Source organism: Zerene cesonia, chromosome 14 (genome assembly GCF_012273895.1).
Source record: "Zerene cesonia ecotype Mississippi chromosome 14, Zerene_cesonia_1.1, whole genome shotgun sequence".
Lineage (NCBI taxonomy): Eukaryota > Metazoa > Arthropoda > Insecta > Lepidoptera > Pieridae > Zerene > Zerene cesonia.
The window spans coordinates 6,163,434-6,186,697 of NC_052115.1; the positions used below are offsets into that span (position 1 = coordinate 6,163,434).

A 23,264-nucleotide genomic window follows, 5' to 3' on the forward strand; every position below is an offset into this window, starting at 1 on the left:
TATTGTGAAATAATATAAATATACGCAGTTTGAACGATATCATTATAGATTTAAATATCTAAAATAATATTTCTTCACAAGCTAAGCTTCACAAGCTCAGCACTAAAATTAACATAAATCTACAGAGATATTACTGAAAGATAAGTATAACTTTATAACTCGCTTTTATCTTATTATCCTGATTAGGATCGCCAGGATTGAATAATTTCCTTGTATATAAGAATAAGTGAAATATTTTCATTGATTCTATTATTAAAGCGTATTTTTTTTTGTTTAACTATGCATAATTTTCATCTAAGTTATAATTTAAATAATCATACCTCATGAAATTATTATACTGTCACCAATCCTTTATATTTGCACAAAGTTTGAATTAAATCTATCCGATTGGATCAAAATCTAGTTTCAAGGAATCGGTTACATGCAAACAGACTAGTGAAGCTAATGAAAGCGCGATAAAAACAAAATAATCCATAGCGTATACTCACGTCCACCGAAACAAGGGTTGGCGCTGCACGCCGATCGGCAGGTCTGACCGTCGCTCGTCTGTCGCCCGGGACAACGCTCGCAGCGGTAGCCTCGCTCAGTGTCGACACAATATTCAGCTGTACAAAAATATCATATGAACACGAACTTAAATTAAATATGGAAATGGTAGAAAAGCACAAATTTTTCATCGCTTTCAATTTCATTCATATTGAGACAAACACAAATTTATAACAATAAATCATTTCATACAGCTTAGCTGTGTTTCGTTAGGGGGGCGTTTGAATTGTCGAAATGCATAATACTGGCATAAAGTTGATTTACCACCCGTTCGGAAAACAGTTTCATGGATTAAGCATATAATCTTTATCATCACTTTTAAATTGATTCCCTCTAATTTCTTTAATAGTACTATGAGGATGTTAATGATATGGATGCCCCACACACGTTTAACAACCATCGATAATAAACATTATTTCAAAGGTTACAATATTGTATGCCTCGCTTCAGGCAATGCCTGACCTCTCTCCCAATATTTTTATATAGATAAAATTTTCTTATTTCTAACCTAAAAACATTTAATAGCCGACACCGACTTCTCTTTTGCAAGTTATAGTATAAAAATACTATTACATTATAATTATCCTTAAACGGTTAAACGAGCAAATGTCTCTTTATTGTATTTATTTTTTGTTTAAAGTTCTGCAAATACAGAAAATATATATTTTATTTACTATTCTTTCTTTAAAATGTATGTATCCTTGTTTATTTCACATCTGCATGACCTGGATCGTAAAATTACATACATAAAAAAGTAATTACAGTAAAATTTACTCTTAGCTAATTAGAATCACTAAACCGTTATTTGATAACATTAATTAAACAAAGCTGTAAGGCTGTGTTCTAGATTGTAGAGGCCTCAAGGTTCGCCCTTGACAGAGATATTTTTGTCCTTAGGAATAATAAATGCAAAATTTATCATATTATCCACAACTATTAACCCATTGTATTTACTTTATAAATGGATTAATAAATAAATACTTTAATGCACGCACACAAATAAAGAAGTGGACGTACATAAACCAAAAAGAAACAAATACAAAGAGTAGCGGTACATCCGGCGGAATTTGGGACATTTATAATATAAATAGAGTTTGTGCAATATAATAAAGCTCTATATGATGTCATACTCGATTGTTGAAGAGAATATTGTCGTATTCAAAATTTGAATTCGTCATATTTCAATCATTTTCTGATTTGTTTTTTAAATTAAAAAAGTCTTGCAATATTCCCCGACCATTATCGTCTTTCCAGTTTCCTTTCAAAAGTTAACTAAACATTATACCATCCACGGCTCTGCTAGCTATCGTACCAATTATGTAATGAACTTCTGTCTGCCTATTTCAAATTTCTATTTGAGCTGGTTACGCAATATACGAAATTAAGAAACTTTGAAGGCAAAGCTTCTTTAGGCAATCTAGGCACTTTATTTTGTGGCTTAAAATGAGACTGTACCATCAAATACAGACATCGTATTGTATTTTTTTAATTTTAAATAGTATTCATCATAATTTGAAACATATGAAGAAAAGAAAAATATCGGTAATGAGGCGGAATTTGAACATGTGACTTTCAACATACACGGCCACCTGTGATGGCACGTATTGCCTCAGTCGTATCTATATTAAACATTGCCAATTTTATATATAAAATTCTCGGAGCACAATGTCAGCATCCATGAGATCGATCACTATATTCATCGGAAGCTATTTGAACTATTTAATAAAACTTTATTTGCATATTGGGCAGGTCTGCGCATAGGTTGAGGGTGTAAGGTTGACCCCCGTTGAGGGCGAATGATGACAATCATTAAGTTTTTAGGGGTATGGCTTCGCGCGAGTCCCACCCGTGTAGTAAAATTGTGGAGGGGCTGCGTAAATTTACAAAAAAAAGTCTGATAATAGGCCGTTAACTGCTTTTCATACCCATACGTGATAAGGTAAGTCAGATCAACGTGTACCGTATCAGCTAGTATTCTATAAATTTTTCCTATAACACTTACTCTGAGAGCAACGTCCTCTGGTACAAGTAACTGGTCTGCATCTCTTCCCATCTCCTTCCATTCCTTGAGGGCAAGGCCCACATTGCACGCCGCTTGCTGTGTTGCGACATTCCACGCCTATGGTGGAATATTTTTTTGGTAATGATTATAGCTAGGTTATTTTTTTTTTTTTTACTAAATCGTGTACCGTTCTTCATGCAAACATCAGAGTTAGTGAACTATATTTGAGAAATTTGGAATATGTAACATACAGTCTTTTACTCCAAGAAGTTGGATCTTAAAGAAAGTAAAAGAAATTCATTAATATAACAATATGTTTGCTTTGTTTTATATTTATGTTTTAGATATATTTTGACTAACGTGGTTCCTAAAATTATACTAACTTAATGGTGTGCTTCCAAATGTATTCCATATTCTTATGTAATATTTTATATTCATTTCCATTAATTTGAAAACCAAGTTCCAATCTGAATTAAGTACACATAAGCCACCAACAAAATATCTAATCACGCGTTAAATAACGCCAATCCAAGAAAGCTTTGAAATAATTTAACTTTTGCTTCATTTAACATTCAAACAGAGTTTCTCGTAGTCCCACGAATTAATTAAGAAACATGAAATGTTATTATTTTCCCGCTACCTTTAAAAGGTACTGCCAAGGCCAATCAAGCAACTCGAATCGAACACGTGGGCGACACTAGAAACTCTGTTTGTTTCTTGCAAATTGTTAGAAAGGGCATAAATAAAACGCGCTTCTGTTACGTAAAATTTAATTAAACCCACACTAGTTGCTTGATTTACCTTAAACATACAATTGAATGAAATGAAGCGAGAACTTAACTATTAGTAATACGTAGTTGTGTGTGTGATTTATTTCATGCAAATTTGAGGATTTATGAAAAATTAAGGATCAGATGATATTATGATTATATAGAGAGTTTAAGAAGTTCAATAGTAAACATAATATAATATCGATCACGAAGGCTGGTCTACCTCCATCTTCGATTAACCGATTAATCCTGGTATAAAAAAGTTTACTACGAAAAATCCAGTTAACAGTTTTATGATTCACGTCTTTTTAGTCTTTACGCTTACGCGTGCTCTAATTATATGTGACCAGCCCATCCTATATTTGATTGGATTCGGAACGTGATAAAATTACAGATATCTTCCTTATTTTCCAATCAAAATTATTGAACTAACATCATTAAAATAATTCCGACCGCTTTCAGTTCATATGTTTAAATCATTCATAGTATGACATAGATGTCTCAAGAACATAAGTAAGCTTTAGTCATATTAATCTGAGAGCATTCTATGATATAAATAAGTTATGAGATGCTGTTATTTTAAATGCAAACACACACGACGCTTATTTGATCTAAATTTGATCTCAAGAACATAGTTTCGAATAATCACATATTCTATTAAATACATTATTACGAGAAATGAGAAATTAATATAATGAGTTAAATAGAAATCAATCAGACGGAGAAATTTAGACATAACTACCACGTATCAATAAATGTATGAAATTAAATTCAATGAAGAAAAATAATTAATGAAACAGATGAATTAGTAGTTAATATAACCAGGGTAGCACGAAGAGCCAGAGCATCGTTCTACGGGAGCTGGTGAAGGGACACGGTTGCAGCAGGCGCGCAGTTGGTTGCGCAGACCGTCTATCATCCCCTTTTGGTCGCCCAACTCTCGCCTCAGGTGCTCTATTGTTTGTCGAAGGAATTTTAATTGGCGGATGATTTCGTCTGAAAGAAATGCAGATGGAAAATTAATGATAATTTTAAATTTCGATAAAGGGTAGACGAATTAGTCAGATGAATAGTCCAATAAAATGCATTTTGTCCAACTTTTCTTAGAAATGAAAATGAAGGTAGAAAATTATAAAAGTATTATAAGCAGTTAAAAAAATCCACCCTTGTTTTGGATAATATGTAGGTATATATAAAATTCTCGTGTCACAGTTTTCGTTGCCATACTCCTCCGAAACGGCTTGACCGATTTTGATGAAATTTTTTGTGCTTATCCGGTATCTATGAGAATCGGCAAACATCTATTTTTTACACCCCTAAATGATAAGAGTAAGGCAGAACAGCGTTTGCCGGGTGCAGCTAGTGTAGGTATAATAAACTATACAGCAAAATTTACTATGTGTAATAATAACTCATTAAGAGATAACAATGCGTTGTTCGTTTCGAAAATTAAACAAAATATGTTTATTTTAAGCTCCGTTTCCGTCTTTTAAATAATTTACATCTCTAATAGTACTTTCGTTGAATTTTTGAGAAAAATTGTCCAGCATCCTGCTAAAATTTTGCCTCTGTTTTATTTGCAGCGGACGTATGTAAGTCAAAATAAAAAAAAAATCTCATTTTAATATTTAGTTTTATAGCATTGAAATGCTTTATAAATGAGAAATTTTGAGCGATTACTGTGGCAGGATCACGGGTGGCCGAGAGGCTAGGCGTTGCTACGGTTAGGCAAGATACGCAGGTTCGAATCCTGCCTCGTGATCGAATTTTTTCTATTCTTTCAAAATTTCTCAAAATCTCATTTGTCAAAAATGCAGGGCACACGAAATAAATTAAACTTAATAAGTAAAATGTAAATCCTACTAATATTATAAATGCGAAAGTTAGTAGGGATGTGTGTGTGTTTGTTGCTCTTTCACGCAAAAACTACTGAACCGATTGCAATGAAATTTGGTACATAGACAGCTGAACAACTGGTATAATATATAGGCATCTAAGCTTTTTATTCCGATATTCCAACAGGATACTGACATACGCGTTTGAAACCGCGGGGCAAAGCTAGTCATTAATAATACGATACTAACCATCACAAGACTCAATATCTGTATTAGGTATATCTCCTCTTTGAGTTGCTGGCGGCGTTGGTGGAGGAAGCGTCGGTAAAATATTGGGATCAATATAATTCGTTCGGTAATCATCGCCTTGCATTTCCTCTCTTTTCAATCTTTCTTCGCGTGCTATGAAATCTTTCACTTCTTCCACATCAGAATCTACAGTGACGAGTGTGGGTGGGCTGAGATCGTGATGGTCACAGTTCAATGATTTGAGTGCAGAGATCTCACTGTCATATACTTCTACTGGTGCGTTTTCATTGTGATACTGTTGATTTAATAATAACCTAATTAAATGAGACATAACGCTTAAGAGTTTGTTTGTTAGCTCGAACACGTTTCTGTCAGTAACCACTTTACTGATTTGGATAAAAATTGGCACAGACATAGTAACCCGAAAGACGTAGGATAGTTTTTATTCCGGAAATTTTACAGGAACGGGAACAGATTCATGTGGATAAAATTCCAGGAATCCCGTAATTCTTTTCCATTTTTTTTTTATTCTTTATGACTGTATACTAAGACAAGTAAATGGACTTAGTAAACCATAACATTCCTACAATAATAATAGAACGAAATTAGATTAATTCTATGAAATTTGTTTACATCAAAGCTTATTTACAAATACTTAGTATTTTCTTGTGTTTACAAATACTTACCAATTTAAATTTCTTATTAGCCAATAACGTAAGAATATCATGTCGACCAGACATGGGATGCCAATGTAGGGGCTGGCAGCCCACGTATAGTTTAACTTTGTCATGTGTCGCAATTAGAAGCAACGTCTCTCGAGGATGAGAACCAAGACCCCAAGAAATTGATTTGAGGTGACCGCCGTGCAGACTCTCTAAGGATACTGTAAATAATAAATCGAAATTATATCAACTGACTTAACAGCATTCATGTCTGATGTTATCAGTATAAATTCATAAAAAATAAATAAAAATAATAATGGCGAAATAAGGACCTTTTTATAAGTTAGTACATAAACTTGTAACGTTTATAAGCTTAGAAACAACTAATTTACCAATTAAACATTTTATTACATCAACAAGATTCTATACTGCCCCACAACAACTGGTTATTTGCAAAACATGTGAATAAATAAAGATGCGAACAAAGAACTTTCAATTTCCATCGCTCAGAGACCTATAATCCATCATTCACTGATCAACATGTCATTCTAAAGCGATTGCCTCGGGGTAATGTAAAATGATTTATTGATAGATGCCTCTGCTTTTATCATTTATGACTCGTAAAGTGACAAATTGTAAACTATACAATATTTCAGCGTCTAAAACACCGAGCATGTGTAAAATGTTAATATTGTACAATTACTTAGTGATCAACTGTTTTATATCAAAATAATTTCGTAAAGCTGCTAATTACAAAAGCCGCGATCTAATTTTGTTTAGTGAAAACGATCTAGCAAATTCTTGGGATATGGGATAATGCCTACTGGTTCTTTAAGTATTTTTTCGTATATTAATTTGTTGAAGAATATTGGAATCGTAAGACGTCATTGATTCTTTTAGAGCAATTTAGAATCTTATAATGGTCTTGCTAAGCTACTTTAGTCCTAAATGACTTTTGTTTTTCTTAGAAAATTATATAACTGTATCAGCGGAGAGGGCTTCTTAAGAAAAATATAGTTTTATTGTTGTATGTTGCAGTCGAAATTTTCTATTTCAGTAAAGCCTTACCTTTATTACTTTTGCTGTTATAGAATAAAGAGAAAGCACTTTCGTCTGTTACTTTTCCGTGTAAGAGTTCTTCCCTCCTGGCAATCTTTTCGTGTGGTCCTCTGAGCAGTATAGCCACTTCCCGCTCTTCAGATGCTGATGAAGCAGCTATGGCGTCGTTTGTAGCATCTGAAAGATAAAGGACTATCTCTATATCCTATGTTCATACAGATTTTAGATATGAAAGTACGAGTATTTGTGTAAGGTTGTCAATGCAACTGAGTGTGTTATTATGTGCTCATGTAAATACTGTTTTTTAAACTGATTTCGAAGAATAAAAAGATGCTCAGTCTAACGATATCTTTTTTTCTGTTTTATTTATATTACCTCAGAACTTACGACTGAATAAAACGATTTTGATGATTCTTTATTAGATAGTGCCTTCCATGTGTTTGACATCTTGAATTTGTATTCGTTTTGAATGAAAAAGAGAAATCCCGTGTAGGTAGGGAGCGTAATTAAAGTTACAAATTAATTTAATTATCATAGTGCCTGCAATTGTTTTACGATTTCAGTGATCTATCAGAAAAAGCATTCAATGTAATGCATATTTACAATCACAGGTCGCATATGTTCAGAATACAAGCACATCGTTCCATTGAAAATAAAATGAATGGTGCATCTGCGCACAAAAACGGAGACAAACTTGTGTCGGTGTGTCATCTGCTTCAAGAATAACCACGTCCGTTCAGCAATATCTCCTTTCAACGTTCAACTTGTGTTAACGGATTATCTATTTTAGTAAAACCTGTGAGTTTAACCCATGTGAACGATGTTTCATATCTTGAACATTAATTGTGGTTTTAATGAAGTGATAAAGGGCTGTATTAAAATGGCATAATATAACTTTTTATTGATCTTCTGCTGAGAGAAATAAGAGCGAAATTTTTATTTCCAATGCTTTGTAAAATATAGTCATTATTTATTTAGAAGAACACAAGGGTAATCGAGTATTCTCAATTAAAAATCTTATATACCCAAAGGTCATCTAAGAATGTGTTTTGAAATGTTTCTTGTCGGTTATATTGAGTGACTTATCTAAATAATCGAATTAAAACAAGCTTAAACAACAGCGATTTGGCAACACCTTATCAATAGCAACTATCTGAAACAGTTCAGTGGGTTGAAGAACTGTTATCAGTTACTACCGAATTCTATTGCGCTTATCAAATGAACTGTGACATGTGTGTTACTTGGTCTCCATAGATTCAAGTTTGTGAAAATTATTGTATTGTTTAGTTTAATTAGTTTCGCTACTGGTATAGTATTGTGTTGTCTGTGGTTTCGCCTACAGAAAAAAAAATTGTTCAGTCACCTTGTACATTTACATACCACCATAGTATACTTAAACGTGAAAAAGAATGGAATTTTAAACTATTGAATTATTTCACTTTAGTAACTGAAAAATTATCTTGTAATCTTGTATATCTTGGCTTTCTTCTTTCGCCCAAATAAATAACCTATTAAAAGCAATGCTTTTCACGTTACAATATCAAATGAATGAAGATTAAAATATTTGAAACATTTTGCCTAATATTCAATTTTATTATAAATACTATAAAGAATTATTAAAACAAAACAACACGAAAAAATACATCCGAAATAATAAATGTCCACAAAACAATAACCCTACGTTCTACCTATTCTATTAAATGCTATCCTATTAAACTGCTTTTGCTATGTTTAGAAATAACATAAAAACCTAAAAGCAGTACGTAACAGTAACAAGTTGCGACAAACGATATTGAATGGAACTTGAACGTGATGCGAAGATCGTAAAGGTACACATGCACTCTCGAAAAGCACTTAGCCAATAGTCTTACATTAAGCGAACTGAGTGTATACTATGTATCTATGTATTAATTTAAGTAAATATGCAAGACTATATAAATAAAGGGTTGGTAACTAATAACTACCGTGTATGTTGGTATATTTCCACTAGCGGTCCGCCATGACTTCGCCCGTGGTACATATAGCCTATATCTATAGCCTTCCTCAATAAATGGGCTTTCTAACACTGAAAGAATTTTTCAAATCGAACCAGTATTTCTGAGATTAGTGCGTTCAAAGAAACAAACAAACAAACACTTCAGCTTTATAATATAGTATAGGTAAATGTAATAGTAATCTTTCCGTATTTCTTAATAAAACGTGCTCAGTGTTTAAGATTACGAATAAAAAAATATCCACAAAAAAGACTTTTTCATAAAGACTGACAGAAGATGTAAGTCAATGATATAAAATAACCTACGTTAAAAATGTAATCCTAAGCAATTCATCAGTTATGCCTATAAAATTGTCAAACCAAGGTACGTTAAAATCAACCAACAGCGCCGCGATTTGGCGAACACCTTCTGCGAGAGTGTAAACCCATGATAACGGTTTCGAGATAAAAACTGCACCTTGTATGGTCTTCATGCGGTTCTACCCGTTCGTGTAATCGTGTGTACAGCTATCTCACAGATAAACGGTTACGTGAGGCTTGATCCACCCATATTTATAGCTTAGATGTAGGGATCATTAAAAGCGTGAAATAAGCTAATAACGGATTCATGTGCGTTTTATTACTTGTAAATGTTAAATTAATATCAATTTACTTACGCTTATGTGTCATACTGATATAATTACTATATATTAAGCCCAATATCGCCTTTACTGGAAAAAATAATAAGGCTATGCTTCTCGAGAGAGACAGGAACAATTATCTTATATTGTATTATTATGACGATTATAATATATATTACCAGATCAAATAATTACAAATATACGAGGAAAATTAAAAAAAATGATTAAATCCGTGCGAAATTTTTATAAATCTTAATATGAATATATTACGATTTGCAGAAGCTGTTTGAGTCATCAAGATTTTTCTTTGACAAAAAGGAGACTTTTTTAATAATTGTAGTATACAATTATCTTACAATAAAATAAAAATTTTTGCTCGTGATTCCCGTAAAAGGAAAAGGAATCTGTATAATTGAACAAGGCTAGCAGGCGACAAAACGTAAGACCATGTGGGATTTAATATTATCATAAATCCGTGGGTCTTGTGACTCGTTGCCTTATATAGCAACGTGTTGGAGACGCAAATACAAAAGGTATGCGTAGTGCCCTGAACTGTGTTGCTAACCGGATAAAGAGCAATTAGAATACCCGTTTATACACGTACCTATCCCGACAGTGAGTGATTTATTTAGGATGTATATGGCAGAAATTATAAAAACAATGCAACCCTAATGCAAAGCATTAAGAATGCTACTGAGCATGTGTGTTATTAGTTGTATTTGGTAACTTCGATTTAAAGTAGAACACGAAACAAAATTCTTTAATTAAACAAAAGATTTCCAATCCAATTTAGAACCTCCTTAGTTTTCGGGGAATGTCTATTAAAATACATACGTAACTACACATTTTTAAGAATTCAAATATTATATTGAGATCTAATGCTTATTATTATTTTATATTCCAACCTATGGGCAAAACTTAACACAACTCATCTAATATGTATTTGCAAAACTACCATTAATTAATTCCGCATTAAGACAAAAGAGGTCAGTATCGAGGTGTGAATGGACATAAATCGATAAGATACGTTAATTTTATGACATCATATCTCTGGCTGCCTACTATGAATAAACGTACACTTTGCAAAGACTGCCTAGTTCATTAAAAACAGACAAATACGAGTGGGTAGATCATAAAAATAAGAACAAACCTTTATGTCTCGGTCTAACATTGTTTTATCCGTAATAACTATTCAAAGGTATAAAGTATCCTTACTAGAACTACTACAACTTTATTTATTAGGAATTGTTCCTTTTACATAAATAAAAAAATAGAAAGTTATAATGTAGTGCATTGCTAATATATTGCTTTACCAATTTTTGTAAAGAATCTAGAATGATCTTACAGATAGCCTCCTTTTTTATAATGGTGGAAGAATTTAAAGTTACAGAACAACTCTTATGAGAATTGTATAAAGTATGCGAAGGCGCAGGTGGAAACTAGTTTCCGTATGTTTATTTTTATATTTAAAATTCACGATACTTCAATAAACTTTAGAGTTTTATTTTATTCCATCAACATCAGCCCATATTTGTTCCTGCAGCAGGGCCAGTCCTCCTATGAGGGTTCAGGCCATAATCTACCACGCTAGCCAAGTACGGGTTGGCAGATGTCACATGTCGAACTGTTGATTCTCGGATAATCCCGATTTACCGTGATCTTTTCCTTCACCGTTTTGAGATGCGGTGATATGAGTTATGTGCAATTTGAATTGAAAATCAATTAATTCTTTGCACGCTAGCCTGGTTTCGACATTTTGACTGACTGCCGCCTGCCTGACTTTTTAAAATCTGATGTTTTAACCACTGAAAAACTACTAATCAGCTCATTTGGTTTTTCATTTTTATTCACTATAACATTCGAATCATTATTCATCTCAGTCGCCGCATCTTCAAATGTTGAGTCGCTATCTGTATAGCATGCATATTAAAAATAGCCCTCACTAGCACCTAATAAACCAGATAAGGTAATAAATAATACCGATACGAAGGGTTTCGGATGCGTCGACGAATTATTTGCATACATAAATTCCAACTCAATTCTCAGTTGCCGGCGTGTGGGCGGCAACCGCAATAATTTAAGATTATGATGTCACTCCCTTGAGTGCAGTGATACGTATATTGTTATGATATTATAGGGACTCATATAGAATTAAATTATCTGTAGCTACCCCAAGCATTTATTGTACCATTGTATAATCCAAAACCTATTCCGTCCGAATGCCCAATGCGATCCGCCGTAACCGCATTCAAAGATTATAACTTGATTTTAAATTAACATCGTCTGAAACTGTATAACTTTTTTATTAAACTATCCTTGATCAAAAAGAGAAAAGTTTAATTGCATTAAAAGCACCCCGTGTTTGAGAATTCTGGATCTAAAGTTTTAATTAACCCATTTACGTATGAATTCGCAAATCTATAGGATTCTATGCAAAGTCATTAGGCACTGATTTCTATAACCCTAGGACATGAATAATATGTGCTACTTTCATAAATCCAATAGCAAGGACTTCCATATTCATTAAATGGTTATTTTTTATTCTATGAAAATTAGAGTATCTAATTTAATATTATGAAAAATTGAAGGCTGTGTGCACATACAAAAACAAAGAATAATTATTGTTTTTAACAACAACGGTCTCAAGTAAAATTAAATATTAGTGACTGATAAAATACTTAAATTCTTTGTTGAACTCACCGAGAAAGAAAATGAATGCCCAAAATAATGTGTAACATAAAGAAATTTCGAGATTCATAGAATAAGCAAATTTTGTAACAGAGTGCAGGTTAAGCCGGCTTTATTTGTAGATAGTAAGTACTCAGTAGAAATGCGCTGCTGTAAGCTCACTCTAGAGACATCATTACCGTCAGTATAAGATCTTCAGTAATGGTAGCATCCTTTGGATGAATTTTGCTTTCTTCTTATATTCCTTCCTTTATATAGTATAATTAATTTTTTGGAATCTTTTCAAAGTTATTATGGAGAAATTCAAAATGTCAGTCTATAGGTTTGTTTATAATAAAATACGGTTTTATAACAATAATCTTTGATTTAATTCGGTATACTATGTTAGTAACGTTAGCAATACCACCAACACTCAGTGCTTTATCTATTTCATGTATAAAAGGAAACGGAATAAACATGATTTAAAAGACAAATCGGAAACCAAAATGTCTTTTCTAAATCCCCTACTATTAAGGTCTATAATTCAACATGAGTTTGTGTGAAATCTGGAAGCAACAAAAGGCTTTTGATAGTTTCAGTAACACTGCAATTCAAACTAAATACACTGATCAGTTAAACCAAAGTAATTGAAAATACTGGCTCTATCGCGCTGTGTTGAAATGATCATTAAACTACGATAGTTATTATCGTTTGTGTTGTTAAAACATAATCTTAAATGTAGATCATGGTATAGTTATTTTTTTACTATACATTTGTTTTCTAATTTTTGAAACTTTAAACTGTTAGGTCTTTTAACTCAATTTGGTAGAGATTACTCGGCGTACCCTTTAGCAGGTAAATTTCATTATTCACTGTTAATATTACATTAATAATTACCTACTTGAAGGATTATCAACCGATTTTCTTAAGAAAATAGGGGTCTGGTAAAAATGCCTCCACAACTATAACATTTCAATAGAATTGGAATATGTTGAATTCAACTATCCCGATAACTTAAGAAGCTATATGCAAATTAACTTTCGAATGAACCTAGTATAAAATGGTAAAAGTTGGCCTTAAATAAAGTACTCTAAGCAGATATGTCAAGGTCAGCTATTACGGTTTCCGAAAGACGAAATGACATATTATTTTACTCCTTTATTAACCGCATGATATACACAACACAATACTTCTTCAACTTTTCCTCAATGCTGAATCACAAACACACTCATCTCCATATAAAGTTCGATGCTTGCGCAAAGGGATGCAGATAATATGGTCTGTATATTGTCCCATGACCTACTGACTCTTTGACATATTAATGAACCATTGAAAACCAATCTTTTAATTTTATTGTAAGCGTAGTCCCATTTAGGAGTGAAATTTTGTTTATTGTGTTCATTTAAGTTGCTTTATCTGGTGCTCTTATTAATATTTAATATGATTTATTGTTGATTGCGCGATGTCATGAGTGAAGAGCTGATGCGGTTCACAACTTTGATCTCTGATTCGATTTCAATCAATGATTTGATTTATTTTATAAAAAAAAATGTTACCTGTGCTTCAGATAAAAAAAAAACACGCTAAAATTAATGACCTACATTGTTGCACTTGATGTATTTATTATTTTTATTTGATATATTATTTTATTATCGTAGCAATCCTAGTCTAGACAAAAAGATACTCATGAAATTATTGTATAGACACAGATCTTAAGTTTAAGTAAAAACTGTCCGTTTAATATAGATAAATCAAGACCGAAGGAATCTGTCACATAAGCATACAAGTGAAGCTAATAAAAACATGTTAAAAACCAAAAAATTACAGCAACGTAGGTATTCTGAAGTCACAATGTATTATGTAACTTATGCGTGTTCATTGACTAAAATTGAGTGTTGAAAATGCATTTGTACATCTAGTTGACTTCAATAGACAACTGTCTGACCAAGTATATTTAATTTTGTATGATTGTGTGAGTGATATTTAATTTTGGATGATTTTGTATGATATATAATAAGTTTCAAGTTTCAAAATAAGGTTCAAAATAACGGAACAGATTTTATATTAAAACGGGCAAAAGAAATGGTGGTTTCCCTGATGGTTATTGATCATTTACATAAGCAGCACTTCTGCAAAGCTTCTGTGTTGCTCACTTTTGCAGGATAAGGGATACACACAGTACATTGACTGAAATAACGGAAAGGACTGGCGAAGGTGAGCAAAAGGAAACGGGCCTCTAGTGAGATTGGATCTTGGTAAGGTTTTAGTAAATTTGAAGAAATTTTAATGAAATAGAGTATGAAAATTCTTCATCGTAAGAATATAGCGCGATAAGATGCACGCGAGCAAACAGAATAGATATATTACACAACGTGCATTTTAATAAAATTGTGAGTATGTGAGATTTACAATCTGTTTTTAAGGTTAAATTCTGTCAATTAACAGGAAAAAGAAAAACATAAACCCTAAGGACAATAGTCAAAATAGACAATGATACCTCAATTATCACATTTTATTTTCTCTCTGTATCTCCATTGTTATTTCCCATACCAAACTATATTCAATTACTCAAACAATAAGTAAGATATTATAATAGTTATTTACCTAATCGAATCTAGATTTACAGAGGGAATATATACCGTAGTCCGTAGAACATTAACTCTATGTTGTCTGTAGAAACTAGAAATAATATAATTGATTCCCATATTTAATTTTGTACAACAAAATTCGCTTTATAAGTATCAAATTAACTTCATTAAAGGATTTATTCAAGAATATAAAGCGCGAATGAGTATTATTCTCCTAAAATTTAATTATGACAGAAAAAAAGCTTCCTGTGCTCACATCTCTCGTTCATTATTATTTTGTCCGGTGTTCTATTTTACATTCGTATTTTGTTTCCCGCCAACCGCCGCTCACTAATGACTCCGCAAATAGTTAGAACCATATTCAGGGCTTAGATATTTTCTATTCCATAATCTCATTCAAAGTTTAAAAGTTCGTACATTCTATTTTATTAGATTTTTTCGTGTCAGATTTCTAATTATCTAAAAATAATAAAAAAGTAATAAGTGAAAGTACCTTCATCCAAGGTTAATGCTTGCGATAGGGTGAATCCTGTTACGAGCAATAAGGCTAGGGCTCGAGTGGCCCGAGAAGCCATGTTTCCTGCAAATTTTAGCAAATATTATATTGAAAATCAATACTCTATAAACTGCTTGTAAGAAATTTGAAACAAATAAAAACTTTTTTAGTAGGTATGTAAGAAATTTATCCCCAAAACTATTTGTAATATTTAACCCAAATGGTCTAAGCTAAATTTTTTTCTTCAAAAAATTTGGTTAATAAGACGAAAAAAAGCAACATAAATTATTAGTTTAAGAACAGTTTTACTGAATGCAATTAGTTCTTAGATATTCTTACTTTCATTATTTTATTAATGCACAATTTTTTGGAATTTTATTTCTTCCAATAAATACGGTGTAACACAAAATTTACAATTTATTATTAAATATAAATATAATACCTACTTAATTTTTAGTCACTGCCAAATTAATTTTGAGCAATATAATTATATTCACTTATACGAAATAATATTCACGGCACTTTCACGCACCAGATTTAATTTATCGATTTCTGCAAATGCACTGAGTGCGCGTACGCAGAGAGCTTACGCGCACGCTCGACTGCGCAATGAGCTTTAACAAAACATAATATTATCGACTTGAGTCATGCTCAAATATCGGCAATGTGTAATGTGTACCATCGCCTTTATGAATTTATACTCTATGGTTTTTTTAACAATAGCAATTCAACACGAGTTAAAAATAAATGTCTTGTCTATGCGTTTGTTTGAGAAGAGTGACTTGTCTGCAATCGTAAATGTCATATTTAGTGGAAAAGTAGTGAATTTGAGTGCAAATTAATTGAAATGGCTGAAAATAGGGAAGAAATTCTTGCAAATTTTCAGGTAATGTACTTAACTGTGAACAAATAATATTTGAAAATAATCAGCTGTGAAATATTCATGGAAAAGGCCAGGTTATGTGAGAATAAAAACAGTGACTATTAAAACTGCTTTATCTCTTTGTATCTTTATTGTAGAACTCTAAGAAATCTTTGTTAATATTAGCGTTTCTTTATTAAATTTATAGTATATAAATTTTCACGATTGCTTGTGGCAATAAGCTCTATACTGCTCGTTTTTGTAACAATGAAATTGTCGTCCTTTGTGATGGGTTTCATATTTACGCCTTATTTTTTAACACATCTTATTTTTTTTTTTATAAATTTATTCTAAACATTGATCGAGTGTATAGTATTATTATTTTTCAATATTTTCCATCTTTAAACTGTGTGTGTTTTTCATGTTTTTTCCTGATTTCTTCTTTGTAGAGCATTACTAACGTTGAAGATGTTGCTGAAGCAATATTTCATTTAGAAGAAACGAATTGGGATCTACTGGTATGTGATTTCACTAATATACATACAAGTTTATGTCAATATTAATTATTAATCTTTAAAATGTAAAATAGAATTTAATGACAAAGAATTCTGATTCATTTACAAGTTATTTTATCTTGAGATAATGGTTATTACATATGGTTGTAGGTATTTGTAAGAAATATACACATATGATCAATTATAATTAGCATAACTTATGCTTTTGAGTTTGTTGGGCTATATTTACAACATAAAAGCTTCTGTGATGTTAATTGTTTTTGCAGTCGGCGATAAATAGAGTAATGCCACAGGATGGCAACTCAACAACTCAGTCCAACAGCACACATGATGTGGAAATGATTGACGATGACATATCTGTGATAACTCCAAAAAATCATCCACCAGGTAAAATATACAATTTATGAACTATGCAATTATTTGATATTTTAAACTCGAGTTACTAAAAATAAAGTAGGTTCTTAATTGGCAAGTTGAAGACAGCATGTTTTTATGGTATGATAAAATAATAAATTGGGGCCCTATTACTAAGACATTAGTGTCAGTCTGTCTGTCCATCTGTCTGTCTAGTTGGTTGATAGTTAGACAATTGAAACTTTCAAAGATGATGTATTTCACTTGTTGCTATTGAAAAGTGGTTGATGTTATAAAATCAGTTTTTGTATATTTATTATTAAATTAAATCCATGACAACATATTCACCCAATTGATTTATAGTTTTTTTTTTTTTTTTTTTAGATGCTTTTTATTGAGAAATTATTAAAGAATAGAAATGTGGTGGTGACCACACAACATCAGGTGGTAAAGAAGTGCTCATCTTACAAACTCTAGAAATATTGATTTGTGTCCACAGTCATCACACTCTATTCTATTAAATATAGAAAGACTAGCTGCACCTGGCAAACATTGTTCTGCCTTGCTCTTATCATTTAGGTGTATGAAAAATAGATGTTGGCCGATTCTCAGACCTACCTGATATGCACAAAAAATTTCATCAAAATCGGTCAAGCCGTTTTGGAGGAGTATGGCAACGAAAACTGTGACACGAGAATTTTATATATTAGATGTATAGTGAACATTGTAACAGTTCCAATCCTTTAAATCTCATATAATATATGTTATGATGTCAAAATCTCTTGTAGCGTTTATTAATTACAGTGGGATAAACCTCTAAAAGCAACATTCATACAAATAAAATTATTTTGTAAATATTTCTTTATTCTTTTCATCTTATTCTAGATCGGGAAGATGGTAATCAAGCCTCAACATCCTCACTAGGAAATAGTTCTTCAGATTTAGTGGAACTTCAAGTTAGCTGTAATAATAAGATACATGAGATCAAAATGTCAGGTTCAGCTACAGTCAGTAAGTATAGTTTTTTAATATTAATTTATGTTAAGAAAGTATTTTCTTGTATTTTAGTTTTATATGTTAGTTTTATGAACACTCCCATGACAAATAAAAATGAAGGATTTAAATAAAAGAATACTAAATATATTAAATACCAAAAACAAAACTATTATCTAACTAGTTAGTTATGTAGTAAAATACGTTTAAATTTTTATTTAATGCCATATATTGCTTGAAAAAAGACTTTAGTTTTTAATAATTTTTTTGTTATCTATACTATATATTGGTTGTGAAGTCCCGTGTGCCCTAGTGGGGTAGTGGGGTAGTGAGATACTATATATAAATAGGAAAATTTTTTTGTTTGTACACTAAAAGCTCCATAACTACTGGTCCGATTTTAAAACATCTTTCACCAAAAGAAAGCTATATTATTCCCGTGTGCTAGAGGATATTTTTTACCCCAGAAATGCACCACAGGCGGGGCGAGCGGCTAGTTTATTATATTTCAACTTACAATATTTATTACAGGCGATCTCAAAAAGCGAATGGAGGCGTTATTCGGTATACCCGTCTGCCAGCAACAAATCTCAGGGCTGGGGGGCTCGAAAGCAACGTCCAGCGCTTTATTATCGAGCCTAGGGCTCGCGCGTAATGCTGTGTTGCGGCTCAAAGCTGCTGATAGATTAATGGCTGATGATGAGTGAGTATAACATGAAAAGCTTAATGTTCGTTAACTTTTTGTTATGTCACACTTGGTAATGGAGCTGGTGGGACGCCTGATGGTAAGCGCTACCACCGCCCATAAACGTTAGAGGCATAAGGTCCATTTCAGACCTTACGCCTATACTAATCGATTGCCGACTTTAAATTGAGAAGGGATTAAAAAAGGATTGGCGAGAGGAATAAACGAAAGGACTGGGAAGGTGAAGGAAAAGGAAACGGGCTTCTGGCTCCCCCACTCACCGAACGAAACACAGAGGAATGCTATTTCACGCCAGTCTTCTGTGGGGGTGTAGTACTTCCTAGGTGCGAGCTGGCCCAATTTGTGCCGAAGCATGCTTGACTAACACATACAGAATGTTTTTGGACATGTTGATTGAGATAAAATGGTCTTTATGACGTATATATTAATAGGGTGTTTAATGTATTGATGTTCTTTTGATCGTTTTTTATTTTTTGTTTTATCTATATTAAGATAAGATTTCTATTAGTTTATGGAAGATATCAGTTTATGTATAAAATGGTCATATATTTAGTATATATTTAGTTTTGCTGGATGTTTATTTTACTTTCTAATATACCAGGGTAGCAGAACGACTGACCACTACTTACACGTTACGAGTGAAGCATGATGACAGAGAGTACACATTAAAGTATCCGGGCACCAAAACGGTTCAAGATGTCAAGAATGATTTGTTCTCATTAACGGACATACCTGTACGGCTTCAGGTTAGTTATTGAAAGTTCCTTTTTATTATTTCAAATTACATGTGCTTACTGGTAACACATATGTATAATTATAATATAATTATTAAATAGGGTGCTTGCAACATTGATGTGCCTTAAATTCATAATTTAGTCTAGATTACAGAAATTATCGTTTTAGTATAGAATGACTATTATATACATACTTTAATTGAAAGCTTCTATTAGCATAAATTTGTCAGTAAATTAAAAAAATATATATACATATATATTTTTCTCAATTATCCAATATGTGAGAAAATCTTCAGTTTTCGTTTATTTAATGAACTAGGTATGGACTGGCTGGCCAAATGTTACCGGACTAGATGATACAGTGCTAGCAATGGTGGGGCTTGAACTGCCGCAACACGACCTATGTATGAAGCGAGCACCGAGCAAGCAGAAAGAATACAAGAGGGTGAGTACTGTTCCATCAACATCATATGCACAAAAAATTACACACAAATATGGGCTATATTTGTGTCCACCTTATGTGGATCTAGGCCATAATCTCGTGATTAATTATTATATTGACATGTACTAGTCATTCCCGCGAAATGGCTTGAAAAGCTTCTTTATCTAAAAGTTATGAAGCCTACTCCTTACTGATAAATAGGACATTTAGCACATTGGTTCTTTTTTATATGAAATAGTAGTTTTTAGGAATAACTATGTGTTGTACTTTATAATATAACTAGAAGCTCGTCCCGGCTCCGCCCGGATATCAAGATTCCTATTTTATCCCAAGGGAGCATTTAATCTGGATAAAGAGTATCCTATCACCCAAGTCACCCTGTCTGTATACCAAATTTCATCAAAATCCGTTCAGTAATTTCAGTGTGATTGATGGACAAACATCCAAACAAACAAACTCTCACATTTATAATATTAGTGTGATAGTTGTGTCCGCGAATCTTTTTTTTTCAGGTCCTATACCAAAATGCTGTATAAACTATACCTTCCCCTAAACATCTAGAACTAATCCCGTTCAATAACTATTTTATTTATGTTTCGATAATTGTCTCTAATCTGTTGTCCAGTTTTTAAGTCCAACCAAAATACTATTGCATGCCATAAAACACATGTTGTGTTTAATAGTTCACACATAAAATGTGACCTTCTTGTTTATTCGCCTGCAGATAATAGTGGATAGTTCAGATAGCGAAAACAGTTCTGTGGAGGAAATAGAAGATGGAGATTCTTTCCCCACCGAGGATGATATGTTTGTTGATGTGCCATCAGAGAGATTACAACCGTTGAGTAAGTATTCACTAAACTTGAAAACGATAATCAAATTTCTTACCCTGACTTATCGTTTTGCAGTCCGAGGTCCTCACCGCTGAGATACCACTGCATGCTAATTACAATGGTTTTTTTTTTGTTTTTTTTTCCTTTTTTTATGACAAAGCAAGCAAAAGAAAATTATTTTTTTTCTTCCAGTGTCAGACCACGTGGAGGACGAAGCGTTAGGTTGCATCGAGTTCGCGCAGCGGTTCCGCGCACGGTACGGGCCCAACACGCCGAACTTCTTCGAGGGGACCCTGCAGGATGCCATCAAGGAGTCGTGTTTGAAGCCTGCTAAGGAGGTATGACCCTAGCGTTTCGCCCGCGGCTTCGCTTGCGTAGCTTAAAAAAAACAGCATTTTCCCACACCCGTGAAATTTCCGGGATGAAAGTTCTGTCCGGTTTGTCCGTCTATGTCCTTTTTCGAGTGTCAAACTAGCTTTGCGCCAAATTTCATCCGAATGGTTGAGACGTGAAACAGGGACTCACAAAAAGAGTTACTTTCACATTTATTATATTAAGTTAGCATTGTATACAGGAATCGATGAGGAATAATGATGGATAAGAAATTAGAATGACATTTAAAAATGTATTCTGTACTATTGTGAAAAAAGTTTATATCTTGTCTGAGGGTTATATACAAATATACTGGTAATAGACGCGTTTTAAAAACTGTATGTGTAATTCTACATTGAACAAGTTGGTAAATAAATTATAACTATGGCTGGCTCTCTGTTACCATTGCGAAAGTTTTTATGCCCTTGCGATTTTTTGGTTTTTTTTTTTTTTCAAATTACAGTAGTTATGTTTTATTAAGGCAATTGCGTTGCAACGTAAATTAAACTCTACTAAAAACGGAGAACGTTACATCACAAACACATCAATCGTTTAAAAACCCACTGAGTTACTGAGTAATAATCCCAAAAAAACAATGAAGTCTATCTCAATACCAGTGGGTTCTCAACCTATTGTCATGATTATTATTGCTTTAGATTGAAAATTCCGTCCGTCGGTTGGTTCATTTATCTCTCTCCCCCTCCCCACCCCGCTGAAGAGACGTCGGTGATTTTTTTTTTTTCAAAGAAAAGAATAATGTAAGCTTTACCGTTTCACGCAATCAGCGGAAACTCCTCGGCGTGTACCTGCACCACGAGCAGTCGGTGCTGTCGAACGTGTTCTGCGCGCAGCTGCTCGGCTGCGAGACGGTGCTGCAGACGCTCGCGGCCAACTTCGTCGTGTACGGCTGGGACCTCACGCATCCGGACAATATGAACTTGTGAGATTCTACTTTTGAGTTGATTTTGTACTAGACGCTCGTCCGGGCTCCACCAGGATGTAAAGGCTGTTTTATACCAAGGGGGCATTTAATCGGTATATTTTTTATTTTTTAAAGTTTGCCGTGCCTATGAGTGTATGTCTGTGGCATCGTAGCTCAAGAATAAATGAACAAATTTTGATTTTGCTTGAAGTATGAATAATTGAAGAAAAAAAAGCAGTGGTGGCTCAGTGGTGAGAACCTCGGACTTCAAAATCGATAAGTCGGGGTTCGAGACCGGGCGAGCGTGCAGGAAATAAATTGATTTTTCAATTTATCTGCGCATGTGGATAACATCACCACTGCTTAAACGGTGAAGTGCCGTGCCGTGAGGAAACCGGCATGTCCAAGAATTAAAAGTTCGACGACATGTGACATCTGCCAACCCGCACTTGGCCATCGTGGTGGATTATGGCCTGAACCCTCATAGGAGGCCTATGTCCCAGCAGTGGGAACATATATGGGCTGATGATGATGATGAATAATTCGGGAGTGAAGAGATATATTTGGTAAAAGACAGTCTAAGATGGTGGATAATAATACTATATAGGTACAATATATTTACTGTTATTTACCAACTTTATTACATATTTTGATAGACCATATATTTAGACATATTCATTGATGATGTATTCTGCTTTCCAGACTTTTAACATCTGTGACGAACACCCTGGGTCCAGTCGCCAGCAGAACGATCCGCAGCATCCCTATAGACCGGTTGCCAGCTCTGCTCATCATCATGAGGGTGCGGTCCAATACGGAGATATATTCGGTTATAAATGGTAAGTGACGCTGATCTTAATGTAACATTGTGGTTATTATGGTTTTAGAGTGTATAATAAATACGTTTTAACACATACTAAAGCATGAACATGCTTTAATAAAAAAATATAAAAACAAAACAACTTTTAAGAGAACAGTGTAGACTATGATATGGTAACAGATGTAACTTTGTGTTTCTTTGCCTTGTGCCAGCTTGGGGGGGGG

The 23,264-nt window shown here is 33.2% G+C and overlaps 2 protein-coding genes across 2 annotated transcripts in view; one reads left to right on the plus strand and one right to left on the minus strand.

Annotated features, from left to right (window-relative positions):
• Positions 1-16,118, minus strand: part of LOC119831931 (cartilage oligomeric matrix protein) — a 25,490-nt gene extending 9,372 nt beyond the window's left edge. The window contains exons 1-8 of the mRNA XM_038355501.1: positions 15,934-16,118; positions 15,485-15,571; positions 7,133-7,300; positions 6,089-6,285; positions 5,403-5,697; positions 4,141-4,314; positions 2,549-2,665; positions 489-605 (exon numbers count right to left, since the gene is read on the minus strand). Of these exons, the coding sequence (XP_038211429.1) occupies positions 489-605; positions 2,549-2,665; positions 4,141-4,314; positions 5,403-5,697; positions 6,089-6,285; positions 7,133-7,300; positions 15,485-15,566 (1,150 nt within the window). The 5' untranslated portion in view covers positions 15,567-15,571; positions 15,934-16,118. The remainder of the gene's footprint in view (positions 1-488; positions 606-2,548; positions 2,666-4,140; positions 4,315-5,402; positions 5,698-6,088; positions 6,286-7,132; positions 7,301-15,484; positions 15,572-15,933) is intronic.
• A 118-nt stretch (positions 16,119-16,236) lies between these two features.
• Positions 16,237-23,264, plus strand: part of LOC119831932 (FAS-associated factor 1) — a 10,988-nt gene continuing 3,960 nt past the window's right edge. The window contains exons 1-11 of the mRNA XM_038355502.1: positions 16,237-16,373; positions 16,799-16,867; positions 17,131-17,251; positions 18,104-18,229; positions 18,743-18,914; positions 19,519-19,663; positions 19,971-20,096; positions 20,818-20,938; positions 21,119-21,264; positions 22,084-22,238; positions 22,923-23,059. Of these exons, the coding sequence (XP_038211430.1) occupies positions 16,335-16,373; positions 16,799-16,867; positions 17,131-17,251; positions 18,104-18,229; positions 18,743-18,914; positions 19,519-19,663; positions 19,971-20,096; positions 20,818-20,938; positions 21,119-21,264; positions 22,084-22,238; positions 22,923-23,059 (1,357 nt within the window). The 5' untranslated portion in view covers positions 16,237-16,334. The remainder of the gene's footprint in view (positions 16,374-16,798; positions 16,868-17,130; positions 17,252-18,103; positions 18,230-18,742; positions 18,915-19,518; positions 19,664-19,970; positions 20,097-20,817; positions 20,939-21,118; positions 21,265-22,083; positions 22,239-22,922; positions 23,060-23,264) is intronic.